Consider the following 25014-nt stretch of genomic DNA (forward strand, 5'->3'; position numbering starts at 1 on the left):
ATACCAGAGAATCATGAGAATCACAATACATAGAGAATCATGAGAATCACAATACATAGTGAATCATGAGAATCACAATACATAGAGAATCACAATACATAGAGAACCACAATACATAGAGAACCACAATACATAGAGAACCACAATACATAGAGAACCACAATACATAGAGAATCAAAATTACATAGAGAACCACAATACATAGAGAATCACAATACATAGAGAATCACAATACATAGAGAATCACAATACTAGAGAATCACAATACCTAGAGAACCTAGAGAACAATAGAGAATACATAGAGAGAACATAGAGAATCACAATAGAGAACCACAATACATAGAGAATAGAGAAACCATAGAGAATCAATTACATAGAGAACAATACATAGAGAATCACAATACATAGAGAATCACAATACATAGAGAATCACAATACATAGAGAATCATGATAATCACAATACATAGAGAATCACAATACATAGAGAATCAAGAGAATCACAATCATAGAGATAATCACAATACATAGAGAATCACAATACATAGAGAATCAGTATGGTGATACTGGCCATCCATTCCCAGCCCTAGTGGTCACTGTTGGTCTTGTCCTCTCTGACTGCTCTTAGTGATCGCATGCGGTCCTTTGAACGCAATGATTGTAAGTCTGGTTAAATCAACTCCTATGGTCATTACCTAGCCTGGTCCCAGATCTGTGTGTGTTGTCTTGCCAACTCCTATGGTCATTACCTAGCCTGGTCCCAGATCTGTTTGTGTTGTCCTGTCAACTCCTATGGTCGTTTACCTAGCCTGGTCCCAGATCTGTTTGTGTTGTCCTTACTCCTAGTTACCTAGCCTGGTCCCAGATCTGTGTGTGTTGTCCTGTCAACTCCTATGGTCATTACCTAGCCTGGTCCCAGATCTGTGTGTGTTGTCTTGCCAACTCCTATGGTCATTACCTAGCCTGGTCCCAGATCATACTATTATATTATAATTAAGTCTATGATTTGATAGAGCAGTCTGACTGAGCAGTGGTAGGCAGCAGTAGGCTCGTAAGCATTCATTCAAACTTTACAGCGTTTTGCCAGCAGCTCTTAGCAATGCTTGAAGCACAGCGCTATTTATGACTTCAAGTCTATCAACTCCAGAGAATAGGCTGGTGTAACCGATTTTGAGATGGCTAGCTAGTTAGCGGGGTGCGCGCTAACAGCGTTTCAAACGTCACTCGCTCTGAGACTTGGAATATTTATTCCCTTTGCTCTGCATGGGTAACGGTGCTTTGAGGGTGGCTGTTGTCGATGTGTTGCTGGTTCGAGCCCAGGTAGGAGCGAGGAGAGGGATGGAAGCTATACTGTTACACTGGCAATACTAAAGTGCCTATAAGAACATCCAATAGTCAAAGGTTAATGAAATACAAATGGTATAGAGGGAAATAGTCCTATAATAACTACAACCTAAAACATCTTACCTGGTAATATTGAAGACTCACGTTAAAAGGAACCACCAGCTTTCATATGTTCTCATGTTCTGAGCAAGGAACTGAAACGTTAGCTTTCTTACATGGCACATATTGCACTTTTACTTTCTTCTCCAACACTTTGTTTTTGCATTATTTAAACCATACAGAACATGTTTCATTATTTACTTGAGGCTAAATAGATTTTATATATTATTATTATTATTATTATTTATGTATTAGTTCAAATAAAAATGTTCATTGCTCATTCAGTATTGTTGTAATTGTCATTTTATATATACATTATATTAAATATATAACTCACCGACTCATCGGTGTCTGCTTTTTTTGGTCCTCCAATAATCGGTATCGGCGTTGAAAAATCATTATCAGTCGACCTCTAGTTCTAATATCCCATAAACCTTTGATTAAATGAGGAAGAATTCTAAGCAATGGCACCAGCTATGCTAGTTGGCAACGACGCTGGTCCCATGACGCAACCGCACCCTGGGTGTCTTCAATCTAACCGTGCCATTTTGTCTGCGTCAGGTCTTCTGGAGGAGAGGGCCCTGCTGCTGGGTCGGATGGGGAAACACGAACAGGCCCTCTTCATCTACGTACACGTCCTGAAGGATACACACATGGCAGAGGAGTGAGTGCTACTGCCTAGACACACACACACACTGACTCACACACGGTTGGTTAGCCTTTATTCCCCTCTGAAGTCTACTGAGACGCTTGTGCCAACAGGGAAAGCAGCCTTTATTCCCCCCGACTTGGTGGGGGCTGTGGAAAGGGGAGGAGATTTAACACTTGCTCTTGTATCATGTGACCCCCCCCCCCCCCGAAATAATCCTTGGACCAGTGTACATTATTGCAAGTTTATGCAGATGGCCTTGGAACATGACCACCAAGCCGCGCTTTTTAACACCTGGTTGCACCAATGTGTCGGAGGAAACACTGTTAAACTGGCGACTGAGGTCAGCCTGCAGGCACCCGGCCCACCACAAGGAGTCGCTAGAGCGCGATGAGACAAGTAAAGCCCCCCCCCCCGGCCAAACCCTATTGGACTCCCGGTCACGAATCCTAGGCTGTAGTGATGCGCCGCTCGGGAGGCCTGACAATGACACGGTTCAGGTTAAAAATATGACCTTTTTTGTCTGAGTTCTTCAGAAGCAAAGAGTTGGAGCTGATGCCTCGTTCCCCTTCCGAGCCAAATGTCTGAACTTATCGGTCTGATTTGAAGATGCCACCTTCAGAATTGCTGTTGAGGAAAAGGTATAATTATTTCAGTTCAGTTTAATAATTATTATTGAGGTATAATTATTTCAGTTTCTCCATCATAGAGATCCCCCCCCCCACCCAAACAAGGACACCCCTGTCAACCCAGGCCTTCCATAGAAATGGTTTCTTATCTATATTGAGTTTAGGATTAAGACAGATTCCAGCTGAAAGATTTAAGTAAGGGTTGACCTTGAACCTAAGAGACAGAGCTGTAATCTCTGCCAAACGTGCTTCTTCAAAGTATTGACTCAGGGGTTTGAATACCTATGTAATGTAGATATTTCTGTATTTAATTTTTAAATACATTTTGCAAACATTTCTAAAAAAACATATTTTCACTTTGTCGTCATTGCGTGTAGAAATTTTTTTTAAAAATCTATTTAGCTTTTATTTTATTATCACAACAAAACATGGAATAAGTCAAAGGGTACGACTACAAGTCTCTAATAGCCAATAATATAATAATAATAATAATATGCCATTTAGCAGACGCTTTTATCCAAAGCGACTTACAGTCATGTGTGCATACATTCTACGTATGGGTGGTCCCGGGAATCGAACCCACTACCCTGGCGTTACAAGCGCCATGCTCTACCAACTGAGCTACAGAAGGAAGGACCACCAATAGTCTTCAAGCGTGCTAATGGTAATCTCCCTGCATCTTGTTTATCATTTTGTCATCGTGGTTAGACTCTTTATTGGCTAATTGTAATTACAACGTTCGAGAGCAGACTGTCCAAGCTATAACAACAACATCTGGTTAGTCCCTTTTTTCTTCTCAGACAATATTGCTTGGCTACGTTTTCCTGGAGTTCGTAGGACTGTCAACAGAAGAATGTGCCTTTCCAGGCACCGTACCTCGCCTTCCACGGCAGAGGATAAATACACCGGGACTCTTTCATCTCTGTTCATCTTTCATCATCTCTCTTCTGAGCTTTATTCCCATCCTGATTCTGGGAATCTTCCAATTAGGATTTCTGGAAAAACTTGTCAATTTTGGGAAAGTTACAGGAAATTTGTGCAACTTTTTACTGAGGAGGGAGTGCAGAAAGTCTCCCACTAAAACATCCAACCAGCCATTAACAACAACATGCTGATTCAAAATTCCAAGCTGATTTCGTGTTTCTCTCCCCTCAGGTACTGTCATAGGCATTATGACAAAGAGACGGACAGAAGCCAGGATGTGAGTAACCCCTTATGACTGACTCATACCTACATACCTGCCTCGTTAACCCTCTATATCTGTTATCCCAGTGGTACTATGATACAGGTGTACCTGTCTGTTAACCCAGTGGTATTATGATACAGGTGTACCTGTCTGTTATCCCAGTGGTATTATGATACAGGTGTACCTGTCTGTTATCCCAGTGGTATTATGATACAGGTGTACCTGTCTGTTATCCCAGTGGTATTATGATACAGGTGTACCTGTCAGTGGTACTATGATACAGGTGTACCTGTCTGTTAACCCAGTGGTACTATGATACAGGTGTACCTGTCTGTTATCCCAGTGGTATTATGATACAGGTGTACCTGTCTGTTAACCCAGTGGTATTATGATACAGGTGTACCTGTCTGTTAACCCAGTGGTATTATGATACAGGTGTACCTGTCTGTTAACCCAGTGGTATTATGATACAGGTGTACCTGTCTGTTAACCCAGTGGTATTATGATACAGGTGTACCTGTCTGTTAACCCAGTGGTATTATGATACAGGTGTACCTGTCTGTTATCCCAGTGGTATTATGATACAGGTGTACCTGTCAGTGGTATTATGATACAGGTGTACCTGTCAGTGGTATTATGATACAGGTGTACCTGTCAGTAGTATTATGATACAGGTGTACCTGTCTGTTAACCCAGTGGTATTATGATACAGGTGTACCTGTCTGTTAACCCAGTGGTATTATGATACAGGTGTACCTGTCAGTGGTACTATGATACAGGTGTACCTGTCTGTTAACCCAGTGGTATTATGATACAGGTGTACCTGTCTGTTAACCCAGTGGTATTATGATACAGGTGTACCTGTCTGTTATCCCAGTGGTATTATGATACAGGTGTACCTGTCAGTGGTATTATGATACAGGTGTACCTGTCAGTAGTATTATGATACAGGTGTACCTGTCAGTAGTATTATGATACAGGTGTACCTGTCAGTGGTATTATGATACAGGTGTACCTGTCTGTTAACCCAGTGGTATTATGATACAGGTGTACCTGTCAGTGGTACTATGATACAGGTGTACCTGTCTGTTAACCCAGTGGTATTATGATACAGGTGTACCTGTCTGTTAACCCAGTGGTATTATTATACAGGTGTACCTGTCAGTGGTATTATGATACAGGTGTACCTGTCTGTTAACCCAGTGGTATTATGAGACAGGTGTACCTGTCTGTTAACCCAGTGGTATTATGATACAGGTGTACCTGTCAGTGGTATTATGATACAGGTGTACCTGTCTGTTAACCCAGTGGTATTATGATACAGGTGTACCTGTCTGTTAACCCAGTGGTATTATGATACAGGTGTACCTGTCTGTTAACCCAGTGGTATTATGATACAGGTGTACCTGTCAGTGGTATTATGATACAGGTGTACCTGTCTGTTAACCCAGTGGTATTATGATACAGGTGTACCTGTCTGTTAACCCAGTGGTATTATGATACAGGTGTACCTGTCTGTTAACCCAGTGGTATTATGATACAGGTGTACCTGTCTGTTAACCCAGTGGTATTATGATACAGGTGTACCTGTCTGTTATCCCAGTGGTATTATGATACAGGTGTACCTGTCTGTTATCCCAGTGGTATTATGATACAGGTGTACCTGTCTGTTATCCCAGTGGTATTATGATACAGGTGTACCTGTGTTATCCCAGTGGTACTATGATACAGGTGTACCTGTCTGTTAACCCAGTGGTACTATGATACAGGTGTACCTGTCTGTTATCCCAGTGGTACTATGATACAGGTGTACCTGTCTGTTATCCCAGTGGTACTATGATACAGGTGTACCTGTCTGTTAACCCAGTGGTATTATGATACAGGTGTACCTGTCTGTTAACCCAGTGGTATTATGATACAGGTGTACCTGTCTGTTATCCCAGTGGTACTATGATACAGGTGTACCTGTCTGTTAACCCAGTGGTATTATGATACAGGTGTACCTGTCTGTTATCCCAGTGGTATTATGATACAGGTGTACCTGTGTTAACCCAGTGGTATTATGGTCAGGTGTACCTGTCTGTTATCCCAGTGGTATTATGATACAGGTGTACCTGTGTTAACCCAGTGGTATTATGATACAGGTGTACCTGTCAGTGGTATTATGATACAGGTGTACCTGTGTTATCCCAGTGGTATTATGATACAGGTGTACCTGTGTTAACCCAGTGGTATTATGATACAGGTGTACCTGTCTGTTAACCCAGTGGTACTATGATACAGGTGTACCTGTCTGTTAACCCAGTGGTATTATGATATAGGTGTACCTGTCTGTTAACCCAGTGGTACTATGATATAGGTGTACCTGTCTGTTAACCCAGTGGTATTATGATACAGGTGTACCTGTCTCTACTGCGCATGTACCTGTCCCCTCCTGACGTCCACTGTCTTGGGCCAATCAAAATGGAGCTGTTGGAGCCACAGGCCAATCTAATGGCAGCTCTACATGTCCTGGAGCTGCACCACAGCAAGCTGAATACAACTAAGGTAGGTTGCACCACAGCACAGCAAGCTGAATACAACTAAGGTAGGTTGCACCACAGCACAGCAAGCTGAATACAACTAAGGTAGGTTGCACCACAGCACAGCAAGCTGAATACAACTAAGGTAGGTTGCACCACAGCACAGCAAGCTGAATACAACTAAGGTAGGTTGCACCACAGCAAGCTGAATACAACTAAGGTAGGTTGCACCACAGCAAGCTGAATACAACTAAGGTAGGTTGCACCACAGCAAGATGTATACAACTAAGGTAGGTTGACTCAAACGATGTCAATTAGCCTATCGGAAGCTTCTAAAGCCATGACATCTTTTTCTGGAATTTTCCAAGCTGTTTAAAGGCACAGTCAACTTAGTGTATGTAAACTTCTGACCCACTGGAATTGTGATATAGTGAATTATAAGTGGAATAATCTGTCTGTAAACAATTGTTGGAAAAATGACTTGTGTCATGCACAAAGTAGATGTCCTAACTGACTTGCCCAAACTATAGTTTGTTAACAAGAAATTTGTGAAATGGTTGATAAACGAGTTTTAATGACTCCAACCTAACTTCTGACTTCAACTGTATCTATATTATATATATATATTATATCTCTCCACCAGGCCATCGACCTGCTGCCAGCCAACACTCAGATCAGAGAGATCCGTGTGTTCCTGGAGAGTGTTCTGGAGGAAAAGGCCCAGAGGAAACGCTTTGACCAGGTCCTCAAGAGTCTGCTGCAGGCCGAGTTCCTACGGGTGAGAGAGAGCGAGAGAGATACGCTCTGTGTGTTGGTGTCGTGTCCTATGTAACTGTCCTCTACCAGAACCTCTTTCAAAACTTCAGAAGGAAGGGAGGAAGCTCTTGATTTTGAAGGTAGGCCTTGAAATACATCCACAGGTACACCTCCTCCAACTGACTCAAATGATGTCAATTAGCCTATCAGAAGTTTCTAAAGCCACGATATCATTTTAAGAGCTTCCTCCCTTCTGATGTTTGAGCAGAAGATTAAAGGAAAGAGCAACAAGGAACTACCTTTGGAGATTCAACCCTGATGTTTTGTTTGTGGTCTGTCTGACGTGTGTTTAGGTCCAGGAGGAACGCATCTTTCACCAACAGGTGAAGTGTATCATCACAGAGGAAAAGACCTGCAGGGTCTGTAAGAAGAAGATAGGTAACAGGTAAACTTTTATTTTATCCTTATTTTCCCTGGTAAATTGACTGAGAACACATTCTCATGTACAGCAATGACCTGGGGAATAGTTACTGAGCCAATTGTAAACTGGGGATAATCAGGTTGCCATGATGGTTTGAGGGCCAGATTGGGATTTTAGCCTGGACATTGGGTTTAACACCCCTTATGATAAGTGCCATGGGATCTTTAATGACCTCAGACAGTCAGGACACCTGTTTCACGTCCCACCCGAAAGACAGCACCCTACACAGGGCAGTGTCCCCAATCACTGCCCTGGGGCATTGGGATATTCTTTTAGACCAGTGCCTCCTACAGGCCCTCCAACACCACTTCCAGCAGCATCTGGTCTCCCATCCAGGAACTGACCAGGACCAACCCTGCTTAGCTTCAGAAGCAAGCCAGCAGTGGGATGCAGGGTGGTATGCTGCTGGCTATTCTAATATCAATGCTTTATAAACACCTATAACTATGTCATACATCCTTTATTATGTGATAAAACCTGTTGTAAAATCTGTAGTAAAGGCTGTCTATGTACTAAAACACTCTGTCCTGTCCAGTGCCTTCGCCAGGTATCCCAACGGTGTTGTGGTTCATTACTTCTGCTGTAAGGACCGAGGGGTGTGTCCTACGGAGCAGTGACACCGCTATCGCCCCCCACCTGGACGCAAAGCACTCTGGAATACTAACAGACCAGACCGCCGTGTACTGAAATGACAGAATAGTTCCCTCCTGTGGACTTTGTGTTCGTAGCAGCACCCTGGAAGGCTGGTTTGAAACGACATCACAGCAGCTGGGATATTCAGGAGGAGAGGAGGACTCCATCTCTGGAACTCTGGAACTGCTACCAGCTACCTAATTCTGCCCCACAACCCCAGCTACCTGCTAAACTACAGTACCTGTAGCTATTCTACCAACTACTCTGCTACAGTGACTACTCTGCCCCCTCCCTCTCTCATCCTCAGACTCTACAGAGACTATATAGACTAACTCTAATTCTCTGATGCCTTGTGACTTTTAAGAATGTCCTTAAAAGCAGCCATTTTTTCTTTTCAGTTAGCGTGTGTTTCTGAGGGAATGGTTTTCAGTTAGCGTGTGTTTCTGAGGGAGTGGTTTTCAGTTAGCGTGTGTTTCTGAGGGAATGGTTTCCAGTTAGCGTGTGTTTCTGAGGGAATGGGTTAAAAAAAACAGACTTCAGATTCAAACTTAACGACTCCATTTTTCGCATGGTCCATTTGCAAAAACACATTTTTTCAGATCCGCTGCAGCGATATAACCTCTTCTGAAAACTCTTCTTTTTTTTTTTTTTAGATCAACCTGTATTTGGATGTAGATTCACGGTTTCAAAATGTGTCTTTTTAGTGATTGATACAATATATTCATTCAATTTTGGGAAAAACCTGAAAGAAAAATGATGTCAGCATCTCAGCCCATGTTTCCTTATTCCAGAAGTGATCGGTGAAATGAAATGGTTCTGTCTTTGTACGTCAGATTGGAATGAAAGTTATGATATGGGGATGAATCCCAAAATGGCACCCTATTCAATTTTCTAGTGCACTACTATATAGCCCTATAGGGTTCTGGTGAAAAGTAGTGCACTATATAGGGAATAGGGTGCCATTTTGGGATGCATGCATTATATATGTCGCAGTTGTATCCTCGCAACATTGTAAATAAATATGTGCAGCATCAACCAACCGTCCATCTGTTTATTGAAGGAGATGTAGCTAGCTATATTCAACCAACCGTCCATCTGTTTATTGAAGATGTAGCTAGCTATATTCAACCAACCGTCCATCTGTTTATTGAAGGAGATGTAGCTAGCTATACTCAACCAACCGTTCATCTGTTTATTGAAGGAGATGTAGCTAGCTATATTCAACCAACCGTCCATCTGTTTATTGAAGGAGATGTAGCTAGCTATACTCAACCAACCGTCCATCTGTTTATTGAAGGAGATGTAGCTAGCTATATTCAACCAACCGTCCATCTGTTTATTGAAGGAGATGTAGCTAGCTATATTCAACCAACCGTCCATCTGTTTATTGAAGGAGATGTAGCTAGCTATATTCAACCAACAGTCCATCTGTTTATTGAAGATGTAGCTAGCTATTCAACCAACCGTCCATCTGTTTATTGAAGATGTAGCTAGCTATATTCAACCAACCGTACATCTGTTTATTGAAGGAGATGTAGCTAGCTATATTCAACCAACCGTCCATCTGTTTATTGAAGGAGATGTAGCTAGCTACTCAACCAACCGTCCATCTGTTTATTGAAGGAGATGTAGCTAGCTATACTCAACCAACCGTTCATCTGTTTATTGAAGGAGATGTAGCTAGCTACTCAACCAACAGTCCATCTGTTTATTGAAGATGTAGCTAGCTATATTCAACCAACCGTCCATCTGTTTATTGAAGATGTAGCTAGCTATATTCAACCAACCGTTCATCTGTTTATTGAAGGAGATGTAGCTAGCTATACTCAACCAACCGTCCATCTGTTTATTGAAGGAGATGTAGCTAGCTATACTCAACCAACCGTTCATCTGTTTATTGAAGATGTAGCTAGCTACTCAACCAACCGTTCATCTGTTTATTGAAGGAGATGTAGCTAGCTATATTCAACCAACCGTCCATCTGTTTATTGAAGGAGATGTAGCTAGCTATATTCAACCAACCGTCCATCTGTTTATTGAAGGAGATGTAGCTAGCTATATTCAACCAACCGTCCATCTGTTTATTGAAGGAGATGTAGCTAGCTATATTCAACCAACCGTCCATCTGTTTATTGAAGGAGATGTAGCTAGCTACTCAACCAACCGTCCATCTGTTTATTGAAGATGTAGCTAGCTATACTCAACCAACCGTTCATCTGTTTATTGAAGGAGATGTAGCTAGCTATATTCAACCAACCGTCCATCTGTTTATTGAAGGAGATGTAGCTAGCTACTCAACCAACCGTCCATCTGTTTATTGAAGGAGATGTAGCTAGCTATACTCAACCAACCGTACATCTGTTTATTGAAGGAGATGTAGCTAGCTATATTCAACCAACCGTCCATCTGTTTATTGAAGGAGATGTAGCTAGCTACTCAACCAACCGTCCATCTGTTTATTGAAGGAGATGTAGCTAGCTATACTCAACCAACCGTTCATCTGTTTATTGAAGGAGATGTAGCTAGCTACTCAACCAACCGTCCATCTGTTTATTGAAGGAGATGTAGCTAGCTACTCAACCAACCGTCCATCTGTTTATTGAAGGAGATGTAGCTAGCTACTCAACCAACCGTTCATCTGTTTATTGAAGGAGATGTAGCTAGCTATACTCAACCAACCGTTCATCTGTTTATTGAAGGAGATGTAGCTAGCTATACTCAACCAACCGTCCATCTGTTTATTGAAGGAGATGTAGCTAGCTATACTCAACCAACCGTTCATCTGTTTATTGAAGGAGATGTAGCTAGCTATATTCAACCAACCGTCCATCTGTTTATTGAAGGAGATGTAGCTAGCTACTCAACCAACGTCCATCTGTTTATTGAAGGAGATGTAGCTAGCTATACTCAACCAACCGTACATCTGTTTATTGAAGGAGATGTAGCTAGCTATATTCAACCAACCGTCCATCTGTTTATTGAAGGAGATGTAGCTAGCTACTCAACCAACCGTCCATCTGTTTATTGAAGGAGATGTAGCTAGCTATACTCAACCAACCGTTCATCTGTTTATTGAAGGAGATGTAGCTAGCTATATTCAACCAACCGTCCATCTGTTTATTGAAGGAGATGTAGCTAGCTACTCAACCAACCGTTCATCTGTTTATTGAAGATGTAGCTAGCTATATTCAACCAACCGTACATCTGTTTATTGAAGATGTAGCTAGCTATATTCAACCAACCGTCCATCTGTTTATTGAAGGAGATGTAGCTAGCTATATTCAACCAACCGTCCATCTGTTTATTGAAGATGTAGCTAGCTATATTCAACCAACCACCTGTTTGTTTTTGAGGAGTACATTTGTACGGAATGGGGTGAGTTTACGTTAGCTAGCTACAGTATACTCAGTCTGTTGCACCAGCTCACCATTTAACCTTCAAAACATTGGTACCATTATATAAAGAGGGAGAGAGATTATGAACAGTTTATTGTTTAAGCTTTTTCTTATTTTTTTACTGAGCAAATCAAACCGCTATGTCAGTATTGCATGAATTGATTATAATAAACATGACTTTACACTATGTATAATTTGGTAGGTGTCATTTTAATGTATTGGACGCCATGGTTGGTAATGAAAGGACAAGCTATAGAAATGTTGTCAGCCGTATGTACAGGATACTCACGGTGTATATACCTCGTCCAACGACACGCCGACTGCAGGCTCCTTCTGGACAATAACACGACAATAAGAGCTAAGAGGAGATGGAAAAATACCAAACACAAAGTAAATATCTCAGTTTAACAGAATAAACATTGTAGCATCACTATAATAAAGGAAGGTACAATTTATAGTCTAATATTTATAGTCTAATATTTATAGTCTAATATTTACAGTCTAATATTTATAGTCTAATATTTATAGTCTAATATTTACAGTCTAATATTTACAGTCTAATATTTACAGTCTAATATTTGTCTAATTTTACAGTCTAATATTTACAGTCTAAAACAGGGGGGATTTGAGGGACCAAGGGTTTAAATTGTGCAGTATTATTATAATGATTCAAGTTCATTGACATCACAAAAGCCAGGAAAACCTCCCTAAAATGAAGGAACCTGGAATTAAACCTTGAGAAGGATCAGGATCAGAGGACCCCTATCCCTCCTACCATGTCTATGTTGTAGAGAGGGGGGTTTAACCCTGTCCCTCCTACCATGTCTATGTTGTAGAGAGGGGGGTTTAACCCTGTCTCTCCTACCATGTCTATGTTGTAGAGAGGGATTTAACCCTGTCCCTCCTACCATGTCTATGTTGTAGAGAGGGATTTAACCCTGTCCCTCCTACCATGTCTATGTTGTAGAGGGGGATCTAACCCTGTCCCTCCTACCATGTCTATGTTGTAGAGAGGGGGATCTAACCCTGTCCCTCCTACCATGTCTATGTTGGTAGAGAGGGGAATCGTTCAGAACTAACCTGCTCGGGGGCGGGCTAACTCAGGAGTGGGCGGGCTAACTCAGGAGTGGGCGGGCTAACTCAGGAGTGGGCGGGCTAACTCAGGAGTGGGCGGGCTAACTCCATTTACATTGAACGAAGTGTCTTGAAGCAGCGAGTTGAGGACCAATGAAATCAGATATCATCCCTCTCGCAAAGATCGTGTCATCCCCTTCATTTGAGAGAGATTTTAATCATCAAATGTTTTTTGGGGGGGGGGGGTGTAAAATACCTATCACATTCCACATTTAGTAATTACAGCATTTTTCTTTCTAAACTACGTTTTTCGCATGAGATTGTATTTCATAGACGCACAGTATAATCCGTAGAGAGCAGTTCCCGTTCATATCAAGACCGACAGCCAATAATAAGCGTACCCGTGAGTTTACAGTCTAATTGCCAGGGTTAGAGGTTCCAAGACCCTTCTATGGGTTATACTGTATGTCTATGGGCAGCAAGCTATTCCACGGATAGGAGTGAAAGGTGGTGAGGGTGTGTATTGGTAAGCACACCGAAGACGGCGTTAAAAAGAGTAAGAGAACAAAGACGGCACTTTTCAAAAAGCCTATTTCACACCATAACCTGCTGAATTTGGACAATACTTTTCTATGTCATTTGAATTCCTTTGCTCTGAAATGACCTCTCTGTGCAGGTCGAGATGGACCTGGCTGTCATGAGCTTCTCCAATATCTGATATTACTGCAGTCTCAGTGTATCGGTCGGGTGACTGTGTTGGTGGCCAACAAGTGACGAGAGTGTGAAGTAACAACAAGCGTAGACCAAATTATGGACCTTTTCTCCAGGGAAACGACCCAGGGAAAGAAACAACAGAATACGCCACAGCACAAAAACGTGTGTAATTCGGCTCTTACCCTTCCGGGGGCAACCCTCCCTCATGGCCAGTAGATGTCGCCAAAGAGCAGGAAAATATCGGCCTTCACACACACACACACACACACACCCTCTCACTCCATCGCAACATGTTAACAAAAAAAATGACAAGAAAAATGTTTCCCGAACTTATATCTCTCAGATATAGGACAAACACTTCAGAACAAACTTCCTTTTTACATTTTTGGGGGACGGGGGACACCATCTGTTATTCAATGTGTTTCTATTGGCTAATAGCAGTAAGGACTATCTGTTATTCAATGTGTTTCTATTGGCTAATAGCAGTAAGGACTCTCTGTTATTCAATGTGTTTCTATTGGCTAATAGCAGTAAGGACTCTCTGTTATTCAATGTGTTTCTATTGGCTAATAGCAGTAAGGACTATCTGTTATTCAATGTGTTTCTATTGGCTAATAGCAGTAAGGACTCTCTGTTATTCAATGTGTTTCTATTGGCTAATAGCAGTAAGGACTCTCTGTTATTCAATGTGTTTCTATTGGCTAATAGCAGTAAGGACTGTCTGTTATTCAATTTGTTTCTATGGGTTAATAGCAGTAAGGACTATCTGTTATTCAATGTGTTTCTAGTGTTTAAATCCATCGCGGTCTGTAGTTTCAGTGTTCAGGGATTAGAACCTTTCCCCAGGACGTATTACTCTCTGTCTGTCACACACACACACACACACACACACACACACACACACACACACACACACACACACACACACACACACACACACACACACACACACACACACAGACAAGCTCGCACTCACATATAGACCAACACACAGACCAGCCTGCATGCACACACACACACACTGATTCACACACACACACACAAGCTCAGCGTAACCATAGCGAAGACACCGTCAGAGAGAGTGGTAAATAAATACAACCCATTTATGAGCTGATGAGATGCCTGGATTCCATCATTCATTCTCTCTGTCTACATCCCACATTACACCCTATTCCCTAATTAGTGCACTACTTTTGACCAGGGCCCACAGGGGGCACTATATAAGGGATAGGCTGCCATTTGGGATACAAGCCTATGTGATTGCATGAGTCATTTCTGTGGTTCATGTTGAAGTCAACTAGCTTCTACTGAAGAGGGAAATGCAGTTACAATGAGCTGAGAGGACTGTCGGTCCGAAACTATGAGCTGAGAGGACTGTTGGTCCGAAACTATGAGCTGAGAGGACTATCGGTCCGAAACTATGAGCTGAGAGGACTGTCGGTCCGAAACTATGAGCTGAGAGGACTGTCGGTCCAAAACTATGAGCTGAGAGGACTGTCGGTCCGAAACTATGAGCTGAGAGGACTGTCGGTCCAAAACTATGAAAACTATGAGCTGAGAGGACTGTCGGTACGAAACTATGAGCTGAGAGGACTGTCGGTCCAAAACTATGAGCTGAGAGGACTGTCTGTCCAAAACTATGAGCTGAGAGGACTGGCGGTCCAAAACTATGAGCTGAGAGGACTGTCGGTCCGAAACTATGAGCTGAGAGGACTGTCGGTCCAAAACTATGAGCTGAGAGGACTGTCGGTCCGAAACTATGAGCTGAGAGGACTGTCGGTCCAAAACTATGAGCTGAGAGGACTGTCTGTCCAAAACTGAGCTGAGAGGACTGGCGTTCCAAAACTGAGCTGAGAGGACTGGCGTTCCAAAACTATGAGCTGAGAGGACTGTCTGTCCAAAACTATGAGCTGAGAGGACTGGCGTTCCAAAACTATGAGCTGAGAGGACTATCGGTCCGAAACTATGAGCTGAGAGGACTGTCGGTCCGAAACTATGAGCTGAGAGGACTGTCGGTCCAAAACTATGAGCTGAGAGGACTGTCGGTGCGAAACTATGAGCTGAGAGGACTGTCGGTCCAAAACTATGAGCTGAGAGGACTGTCTGTCCAAAACTATGAGCTGAGAGGACTGGCGGTCCAAAACTATGAGCTGAGAGGACTGGCGTTCCAATACTATGAGCTGAGAGGACTGGCGGTCCAAAACTATGAGCTGAGAGGACTGTCTGTCCAAAACTGAGCTGAGAGGACTGGCGTTCCAAAACTGAGCTGAGAGGACTGGCGTTCCAAAACTATGAGCTGAGAGGACTGTCTGTCCAAAACTATGAGCTGAGAGGACTGGCGTTCCAAAACTATGAGCTGAGAGGACTGTCTGTCCAAAACTATGAGCTGAGAGGACTGGCGGTCCAAAACTATGAGCTGAGAGGACTGGCGTTCCAAAACTATGAGCTGAGAGGACTGGCGTTCCAAAACTATGAGCTGAGAGGACTGTCTGTCCAAAACTATGAGCTGAGAGGACTGGCGGTCCAAAACTATGAGCTGAGAGGACTGGCGTTCCAAAACTATGAGCTGAGAGGACTGTCGGTCCAAAACTATGAGCTGAGAGGACTGTCGGTCCTAAACTATGAGCTGAGAGGACTGTCGGTCTGAAACTATGAGCTGAGAGGACTGGCGGTCCGAAACTATGAGCTGAGAGGACTGGCGGTCCGAAACTATGAGCTGAAAGGACTGTCGGTCCGAAACTATGAGCTGAGAGGACTGTCGGTCCAAAACTATGAGCTGAGAGGACTGTCGGTCCAAAACTATGAGCTGAAAGGACTATCGGTCCAAAACTATGAGCTGAGAGGACTGTCGGTCCAAAACTATGAGCTGAGAGGACTGTCGGTCTGAAACTATGAGCTGAGAGGACTGTCGGTTTAAGGCGGAGGTGATAAGATCATTGACTAGTCTCAAAGCACTTCATGATGGCAGAAGTGAGTGCTACGGGGGCGGTAGTCATTTAGTTCAGTTATTTTGCCTTGGGTTTTGGAACAATGGTGGACATCTTGAAGCACGTGGGGACAGCAGACAGGGTCTGTAAACACACCAGCCAGCTGATCTGCGCATGCTCTGAGGACACAGCTAGGGATTCCGTCTGGGTCAGCAACCTTCCGAGGGTTAACACGTTTAAATGTCTTATTCACGTCGGCCACCGAGAAGGAGAGTCCCGCTTGAATTCACGCTCTTGGACACAGCTATTAGCATCCGTAGCATTCTTCAACCTCGTGTTGCGTTTTGGGTTGCGACGAATCCTCGACCTCGGCTGCAGCACGCGGTCATCTCGTCTGATATGTAAATTGTTAACTCGCATGTTTTATTTATACCCCAGGGTTGGGTGTTTCCGGCAAGTTCTCTGTGCATATGTAGTTACGAGGCAAGGTCTGGATTTGACTCCGATCCAATTTAGACAACTAACTAAGCCCTGTGGCTGAACCGATTCCGACAACGTATCCAGAGTGAGCCATGTTTCCGTGAAACAGAGAATGTTACAATCTCTGATGTCTCTCTGGAAGGCAACCCTTGGCTCTAATTTCGTCTACCTTGTTGTCAAGAGACTGGGCGAGTAATATACTCGGAAGGGGTGGGTGGTGTGCACGCCTTCGAAGTCTGACCAGGAGGCCGCTCCGTCTACTTCTTCTACGGCGACGTTGTTTTGGGCTGGCCTCTGGAATTAGATCCAATGTCCTGGGTTGTGGTGCGAACAAAGAATCTGCTTCAGGAAAGTCATATTCCTGGTCGTAATGTTGGTAAGTTGACGTCACTCTTACATCCAATTGTTCTTCCCAGCTGTATGTAATAACACAAGATTTATTGGGGTAACAATGTAAGAAATAATACATAAGAAATTATATTTAAAAAATACCCCATAGTTTCCTAAGGACTCGAAGCGAGGACGCCCATCTCTGTCGGCGTCATCTTGTCACTCTAGAGGAGCTTAATACCCATTACCATCTGGATCTAAATGTTATTAGTTTTAGGGCTGTTTCTCTTCGGGGTCAATGCCTGGTTGCTGTGAAAGGCACTTTATGTGTGTTTAAAAGGGATAGCTATATCAATCTAATTTAAACCAGAATGTAATTTGAGTGACTTGGTTTAAATTGAGTTGTGTGGAACCAGATGTGTGTTTTAAATGTTACGTTACGGTATGACCGTATCCTATATGGCACCCTATTCCCTACATAGGGTCCTGGTCTACAGTAGTGTTCTATATAGGGCCCTGGTCAACAGTAGTGTTCTATATAGGGTCCTGGTCTACAGTAGTGTTCTATATAGGGAATAGGGCCCTGGTCAACAGTAGTGTTCTATATAGGGTCCTGGTCAACAGTAGTGTTCTATATAGGGTCCTGGTCTACAGTAGTGTTCTATATAGGGCCCTGGTCAACAGTAGTGTTCTATATAGGGTCCTGGTCTACAGTAGTGTTCTATATAGGGCCCTGGTCTACAGTAGTGTTCTATATAGGGCCCTGTTCTGCAGTAGTGCACTATATAGGGAATAGGGCCCTGGTCAACAGTAGTGTTCTATATAGGGCCCTGGTCAACAGTAGTGTTCTATATAGGGTCCTGGTCTACAGTAGTGTTCTATATAGGGTCCTGGTCTACAGTAGTGTTCTATATAGGGTCCTGGTCTACAGTAGTGTTCTATATAGGGAATAGGGTCCTGGTCTACAGTAGTGTTCTATATAGGGTCCTGGTCTACAGTAGTGTTCTATATAGGGTCCTGGTCTACAGTAGTGTTCTATATAGGGCCCTGGTCAACAGTAGTGTTCTATATAGGGTCCTGGTCTACAGTAGTGTTCTATATAGGGTCCTGGTCAACAGTAGTGTTCTATATAGGGAATAGGGTCCTGGTCTACAGTAGTGTTCTATATAGGGTCCTGGTCAACAGTAGTGTTCTATATAGGGTCCTGGTCAACAGTAGTGTTCTATATAGGGTCCTGGTCTACAGTAGTGTTCTATATAGGGCCCTGGTCTACAGTAGTGTTCTATATAGGGCCCTGTTCTGCAGTAGTGCACTATATAGGGAATAGGGCCCTGGTCAACAGTAGTGTTCTATATAGGGCCCTGGTCAACAGTAGTGTTCTATATAGGGTCCTGGTCTACAGTAGTGTTCTATATAGGGTCCTGGTCTACAGTAGTGTTCTATATAGGGTCCTGGTCTACAGTAGTGCACTATATAGAACACTACTGTTGACCAGGACCCTATATAGAACACTACTGTTGACCAGAGCCCTATTTCCTATATAGAACACTACTGTTGACCAGAGCCCTATTTCCTATATAGAACACTACTGTTGACCAGAGCCCTATTTCCTATATAGAACACTACTATAGACCAGAGCCCTATTTCCTATATAGAACACTACTATAGACCAGAGCCCTATTTCCTATATAGAACACTACTATAGACCAGAGCCCTATTTCCTATATAGAACACTACTATAGACCAGAGCCCTATTTCCTATATAGAACACTACTGTAGACCAGGGCCCTATTCCCTACATAGGGTCCTGGTCTACAGTAGTGTTCTATATAGGGCCCTGGTCAACAGTAGTGTTCTATATAGGGTCCTGGTCTACAGTAGTGTTCTATATAGGGAATAGGGCCCTGGTCAACAGTAGTGTTCTATATAGGGTCCTGGTCAACAGTAGTGTTCTATATAGGGTCCTGGTCTACAGTAGTGTTCTATATAGGGCCCTGGTCAACAGTAGTGTTCTATATAGGGTCCTGGTCTACAGTAGTGTTCTATATAGGGCCCTGGTCTACAGTAGTGTTCTATATAGGGCCCTGTTCTGCAGTAGTGCACTATATAGGGAATAGGGCCCTGGTCAACAGTAGTGTTCTATATAGGGCCCTGGTCAACAGTAGTGTTCTATATAGGGTCCTGGTCTACAGTAGTGTTCTATATAGGGTCCTGGTCTACAGTAGTGTTCTATATAGGGTCCTGGTCTACAGTAGTGTTCTATATAGGGAATAGGGTCCTGGTCTACAGTAGTGTTCTATATAGGGTCCTGGTCTACAGTAGTGTTCTATATAGGGTCCTGGTCTACAGTAGTGTTCTATATAGGGCCCTGGTCAACAGTAGTGTTCTATATAGGGTCCTGGTCTACAGTAGTGTTCTATATAGGGTCCTGGTCAACAGTAGTGTTCTATATAGGGAATAGGGTCCTGGTCTACAGTAGTGTTCTATATAGGGTCCTGGTCAACAGTAGTGTTCTATATAGGGTCCTGGTCAACAGTAGTGTTCTATATAGTGTGGAAGGACCACTAGAGGGCAGGCTGGGCTCATGGATAGTAGCCCAACAAAGCATGGGAGACCAGGTAACCAGAGTCAATTAAGCACAGCTGAAGGTACTAATGAGATACTCTCCTTCCCCTATAAGAGAGAGAATGGAACCAACAGAGAGGGGGAAAACTATCTCTGGAAGATGGCTACCGAGAGAGAGAAGCTGTGCTGAAAGAACCAGGAAGATGGTGACAAACCCATGATTTATGTTTGTTGTAGTTTAAAGATTATCCTATTGTGTTCTTGTTTCATCTGGAGAAGAAGATGTGTTTTTTTCCTTGGAAGATTTTTCATTGATTATGTTAATGTTTTTGTTGACAAAATACCCTCAATAGAGAACCGTGTTCAATCAGAAAAACCTACTCCTGACTCGTTTATTCCACCTTCCCGCTTTAGAGTGACGCCTAATTACTTGGTACGCTCACATTGGTGGAGGATGCGGGCATTAGGTGGACGAGTGACACAAGGATAAGTGAGTAAATTAATATTCTTCCAGAAGACCCGGAGGAACCATTCAAGAACGATGGATAACGCCCTACTACAACAATTGATCACGGCACAGCAGACAACCATAGAACTCCTGCAACAACAGCTGAGTCGACGAGAAGAACCTAGAGTTAGGCCAAGAGCGGCTGCTCACGCCATCTTATCTCGTCTCTCCAAGGAGGATGATATTGAGGCCTTCCTCATGACCTTCGAAAGGACGGCCACCTTGGAAGAGTGGCCGCCCACAGAATGGGCTAGCGCATTAGCTCCTCTTTTGACCGGGGTGGCTCAGGAAGCCTATTTTGACCTGGATTCCCGCGAAGCTGCGGACTATGGGCGACTAAAAACCGAGATCCTGTCCCGGTACCAGCTGACTGCCAGAGATAGGGCTGTAAAGTTCCATCAATGGACCTATACAGCTGATCAACCGTTCGTGCCCAGATCTTCGCCTTAATACGACTGACAAAACAGTGGCTAGAACCTGGAAAGGGAGTAGGACATGTGATAGAGACTCTCGTAGTGGACAAGATATTGAGAGAATTACCCAGTGACTTAAAAGGGTTGTGGGGCAAGCCAACCCGTTGTCAGCCGACGAAATAGCCCAGGCGGTGGAAACATATCGGTCTACAGGGGAGTTGTTAAAAAGTGACAAGGAGGAACGGAAGGAGTCGTCCAATCCGTACCACGACTCACCCCGGCTTGCCCGCCACCGAAACGTCCAAGCCCCCCGGAGGTGGGAGAAGTCAGCCACCACACAGCCGGGTCGGTGTTATAAGTGTCAGTCTCCCAACCATTATGCCCCACAATGTCCTAGCAAGGATGAGCCCATGGTCACAGAGTCGTCACTGCCTACCCCCACACATCCCGTTTTGAGGGGGCAGGATCAACACTGTTGGTTAGCAGAGATAGCCCCAGCCTCAGAGATTCCGGTGCGAGTTGAAGGACAAGATGTGGTAGCTATTCTCGACTCGGGAAGTATGGTTACGTTAGTAGAGGAGCGGATGGTGACCTCCGCAACACTGCTACCAGACAAAGTAGCCGTATCCTGTATCCATGGAGACACCCACTATTACCCCACTGTGAATCTGCCTATTCTCACTCCAAAAGGAAGGTGTACAGTCAGGGCAGGGAAAGTGCCCCAGCTGAAGGTGCCATTATTGATCGGGAGAGACTGTCCCCTATATAAGGAGCTTCGGCAGATGACGTTATGCACGGGAAGAAGGGGGACAGGAAAGAAGAGAATCTCCAAGCCCGAGGTAGTAGTACTACAAGGAGACGTAGCCGCGTCCTCGTCCTCTACTGCAGAGGAAGAAATAGCGACCCAACGTTTACGACAGATATTCCAGGAAACCACCGATGAAGACACCTGTGAAGGGTTATACACAACGCAGGAAGGAAGGAGCAACCAGGCACTAAGGGATATATTTGAAGCTCCATCCGAGGAGGGAACCTGGAAGGGATTCTCCTCGGTCTCCCTGATGGGGATGTGGAACAACCTCCACATCCCTCTACTGAGGTTGACCTGCCCCAGGAATTAAAGGGACAGTTCGGCACCTCGCAGCATAGAGACCCAGACCTAAGGGAGGCCATGAGGAAGGTGAAGGTGATCGACGGGAGGAACGTCGACGGATCAGGTGAGCCCCTCTTCCTTACTATGCAATCAGGCGGGGTCTCTTATACTGGGTCGTACGACGAAGGGGAAAACCAGGAATTACTAATGGTGCCTAGACCCTACAGGGATACAGTTCTACAGTTAGCCCATTCCCACGTCCTAGGAGGACACCTGGCACGAGACAAGACTATTGACAGAATCATGCAGAGATTCTATTGGCCCCGTGTCACCCGAGATGTGGCCAGGTATTGTAAGACGTGTGATCAATGTCAACGTACAGCCCCAAGGCCACACCTACGTAACCCTTTGATTCCTCTCCCCATCATAGAGACTCCCTTTGAACGCATAGCTATGGACCTCGTAGGACCCCTCCCAAAATCCGCCAGAGGACACGAGTACATCCTAGTGGTTATAGATTATGCTACCAAGTTCCCGGAGGCCATACCCCTGCGTAACATGTCGTCAAAGGGAATTGCCAAGGAATTATTCCTGATGTTCTCTCGTGTGGGCCTTCCCAAGACGATCTTAACCGATCAAGGAACCCCGTTCATGTCCCGGTTGATGAAGGACTTGTGTCGGTTATATCAGGTTCAACAGATACGTACAAGCATATTCCACCCTCAAACAGATGGGTTGTGTGAACGCTTGAACAAAACAATTAAAAGCATGTTGAGAAGAGTGGTGTCCCGAGACGGGAAAAACTGGGACATGCTCCTCCCACACTTAATGTTTGCCCTGCGAGAAGTACCTCAGGCATCCACTGGATTCTCGCCGTTTGAATTGCTCTATGGCAGACCCTGTCGAGGAATCCTCGACTTAGCCAAGGAGACCTGGGAGACCCAACCATGCCCCTTTCGATCCACAATAGAACACGTTACCCTGATGAGAGACCGCCTGTCAGCAGTGTGGCCCATAGTCAAGGAGCATATGGAGAAGGCCCAAAGGACCCAAGGCCGGGCCTATGATAAATCTGCGACCCCCGTGAGTTCACCGTGGGAGAGAAAGTGATGGTGCTTGTGCCCACGGCCGAACATCGCTTGCTGGCGCAGTGGAGGGGCCCTACGAGGTAATGAAAAGGGTCTCACCGGTCAATTACCTCATCAAGCAACCTGACAGGAGGAAGAAGGTCCAACTCTATCACATAAACCTGCTGAAGACGTACCATGGACGAGAGGAGGAGGTGGCTTTGATGGCCCTGGAGGGCAAAGAAAAAAAGAGGCTCTACCACAGGTGCGCCGTGGCCAAACTCTCCTACCGGAGCAGTCAAGACAGCTAGATAAGCTGATTATGAACTTTGGTCGAGTATTCTCTCCATTCCCAGGACAAACAGATGTCCTGTTCCACCATATCCACACTGAACCCGGCAAGAAAGTGCATATCCGCCCTTACAGGATTCCTGAGGCTCGCCGAGTCATCGCTAAGAAAGAGGTGAGGGAGATGTTGAGGATGGGCGTGATCGAGCCCTCGACGAGCGAGTGGTCCAGTCCCATAGTCCTGGTTCCCAAAGCCGATGGTAGTATGAGACTCTGCAACGACTTTAGGGGCGTGAATGCCATCTCTACATTCGATGCGTATCCCATGCCCCGTGTGGATGAACTCTTGGAGCGCTTAGGAAAGGCCAAGTTCATCACTACCCTGGATTTGACGAAGGGATATTGGCAAGTGCCGGTGGCTCCGGAGGATCGCTCAAAGACTGCCTTCGCCACCCCAGAGGGGCTTTTCCAGTATGTGAGGATGCCCTTCGGACTGCACGGAGCCGCTGCAACCTTCCAACGCCTCATGGATGCCATTCTACGCCCCCATCAAGAGTATGCAGCGGCATACATAGACGATGTGGTCATCCACAGCGAGGACTGGGATAGTCACCTCCTGCGATTACGGGCGGTGCTCGTGAGTTTGGAAGCCACAGGGTTGACAGCCAATCCAAATAAATGCTGCCTGGGCCTGTCCGAAGCGGAATACCTGGGGTATACCGTGGGGAATGGGAAAATACGCCCGCAGGCAGAGAAGACCAGGGCAATTCGTGACTGGCCTCGACCCCGGACCAAGCGAGACGTTCGGGCCTTCTTAGGGATAACAGGATATTATCGCCGTTTTATCCCGGGATATGCAACCATTGCCAACCCCCTCACAAACCTCATCAGGAAAAACCTGCCAAACCAGGTAGAGTGGAAAGACGAGGCGGAAGAGGCCTTTCAATTGTTAAAAGATGGCCTGTGTTCTGATCCCGTTCTACAGGCTCCGGACTTCTCACAAGAGTTCATTGTGCAGGTCGACGCCTCGGATACCGGGCTCGGGGCCGTACTAGCTCAGGGTGAAGGTGAAGCAGAGAAGCCGATTCTCTTCATTAGTAGGAAACTCAGCGATCGGGAACAGAGGTATGCGACCGTAGAGAAAGAGGCCTTAGCCATCAAGTGGGCCCTCGATTATCTCCGGTACTACCTACTGGGTCGGAGGTTTGCATTAGTTACTGACCATGCGCCCCTCGCGTGGATGGCTGGTAAGAGAAACAATAACAACAGAATAGCCAGATGGTTTTGTCTTTACAACCGTTCTCTTTCCATGTCATCCACAGGGCCGGATCGAGGAACGGGAATGCAGACGCGCTGTCCCGACGCGACCAAGACGGTGCGTCTGGCGCCCGACCCTCCGGTTCGGTCCTGGGGGAAGGTATGTGGAAGGACCACTAGAGGGCAGGCTGGGCTCATGGATAGTAGCCCAACAAAGCATGGGAGACCAGGTAACCAGAGTCAATTAAGCACAGCTGAAGGTACTAATGAGATACTCTCCTTCCCCTATAAGAGAGAGAATGGAACCAACAGAGAGGGGGAAAACTATCTCTGGAAGATGGCTACCGAGAGAGAGAAGCTGTGCTGAAAGAACCAGGAAGATGGTGACAAACCCATGATTTATGTTTGTTGTAGTTTAAAGATTATCCTATTGTGTTCTTGTTTCATCTGGAGAAGAAGATGTGTTTTTTCCTTGGAAGATTTTTCATTGATTATGTTAATGTTTTTGTTGACAAAATACCCTCAATAGAGAACCGTGTTCAATCAGAAAAACCTACTCCTGACTCGTTTATTCCACCTTCCCGCTTTAGAGTGACGCCTAATTAC

General features: G+C 44.7%; 2 protein-coding genes across 13 annotated transcripts in view; both read left to right on the forward strand.

Annotated features, from left to right (window-relative positions):
- The window catches only part of LOC124046821 (vam6/Vps39-like protein), a 42586-nt gene extending 33258 nt beyond the window's left edge, over positions 1-9328 (forward strand). For 3 of the 4 annotated variants that reach the window (XM_046367585.1, XM_046367586.1, XM_046367587.1), the window contains 6 exons: positions 2003-2105; positions 3875-3920; positions 6303-6452; positions 7071-7205; positions 7537-7628; positions 8200-9328. In XM_046367585.1, coding sequence (XP_046223541.1) covers positions 2003-2105; positions 3875-3920; positions 6303-6452; positions 7071-7205; positions 7537-7628; positions 8200-8281 — 608 coding nt within the window. In that variant the 3' untranslated portion in view covers positions 8282-9328. Of the gene's footprint in view, positions 1-2002; positions 2106-3874; positions 3921-4007; positions 4056-6302; positions 6453-7070; positions 7206-7536; positions 7629-8199 lie in introns of those variants that run through there. The other variant, XM_046367588.1, reaches the window with a different exon arrangement.
- LOC124046819 (dynactin subunit 1-like) overlaps positions 1-25014 on the forward strand; it is an 808447-nt gene that overhangs the window by 384916 nt on the left and 398517 nt on the right. The window lies entirely within an intron of this gene.

Source organism: Oncorhynchus gorbuscha, linkage group LG10, assembly GCF_021184085.1.
Source record: "Oncorhynchus gorbuscha isolate QuinsamMale2020 ecotype Even-year linkage group LG10, OgorEven_v1.0, whole genome shotgun sequence".
Lineage (NCBI taxonomy): Eukaryota > Metazoa > Chordata > Actinopteri > Salmoniformes > Salmonidae > Oncorhynchus > Oncorhynchus gorbuscha.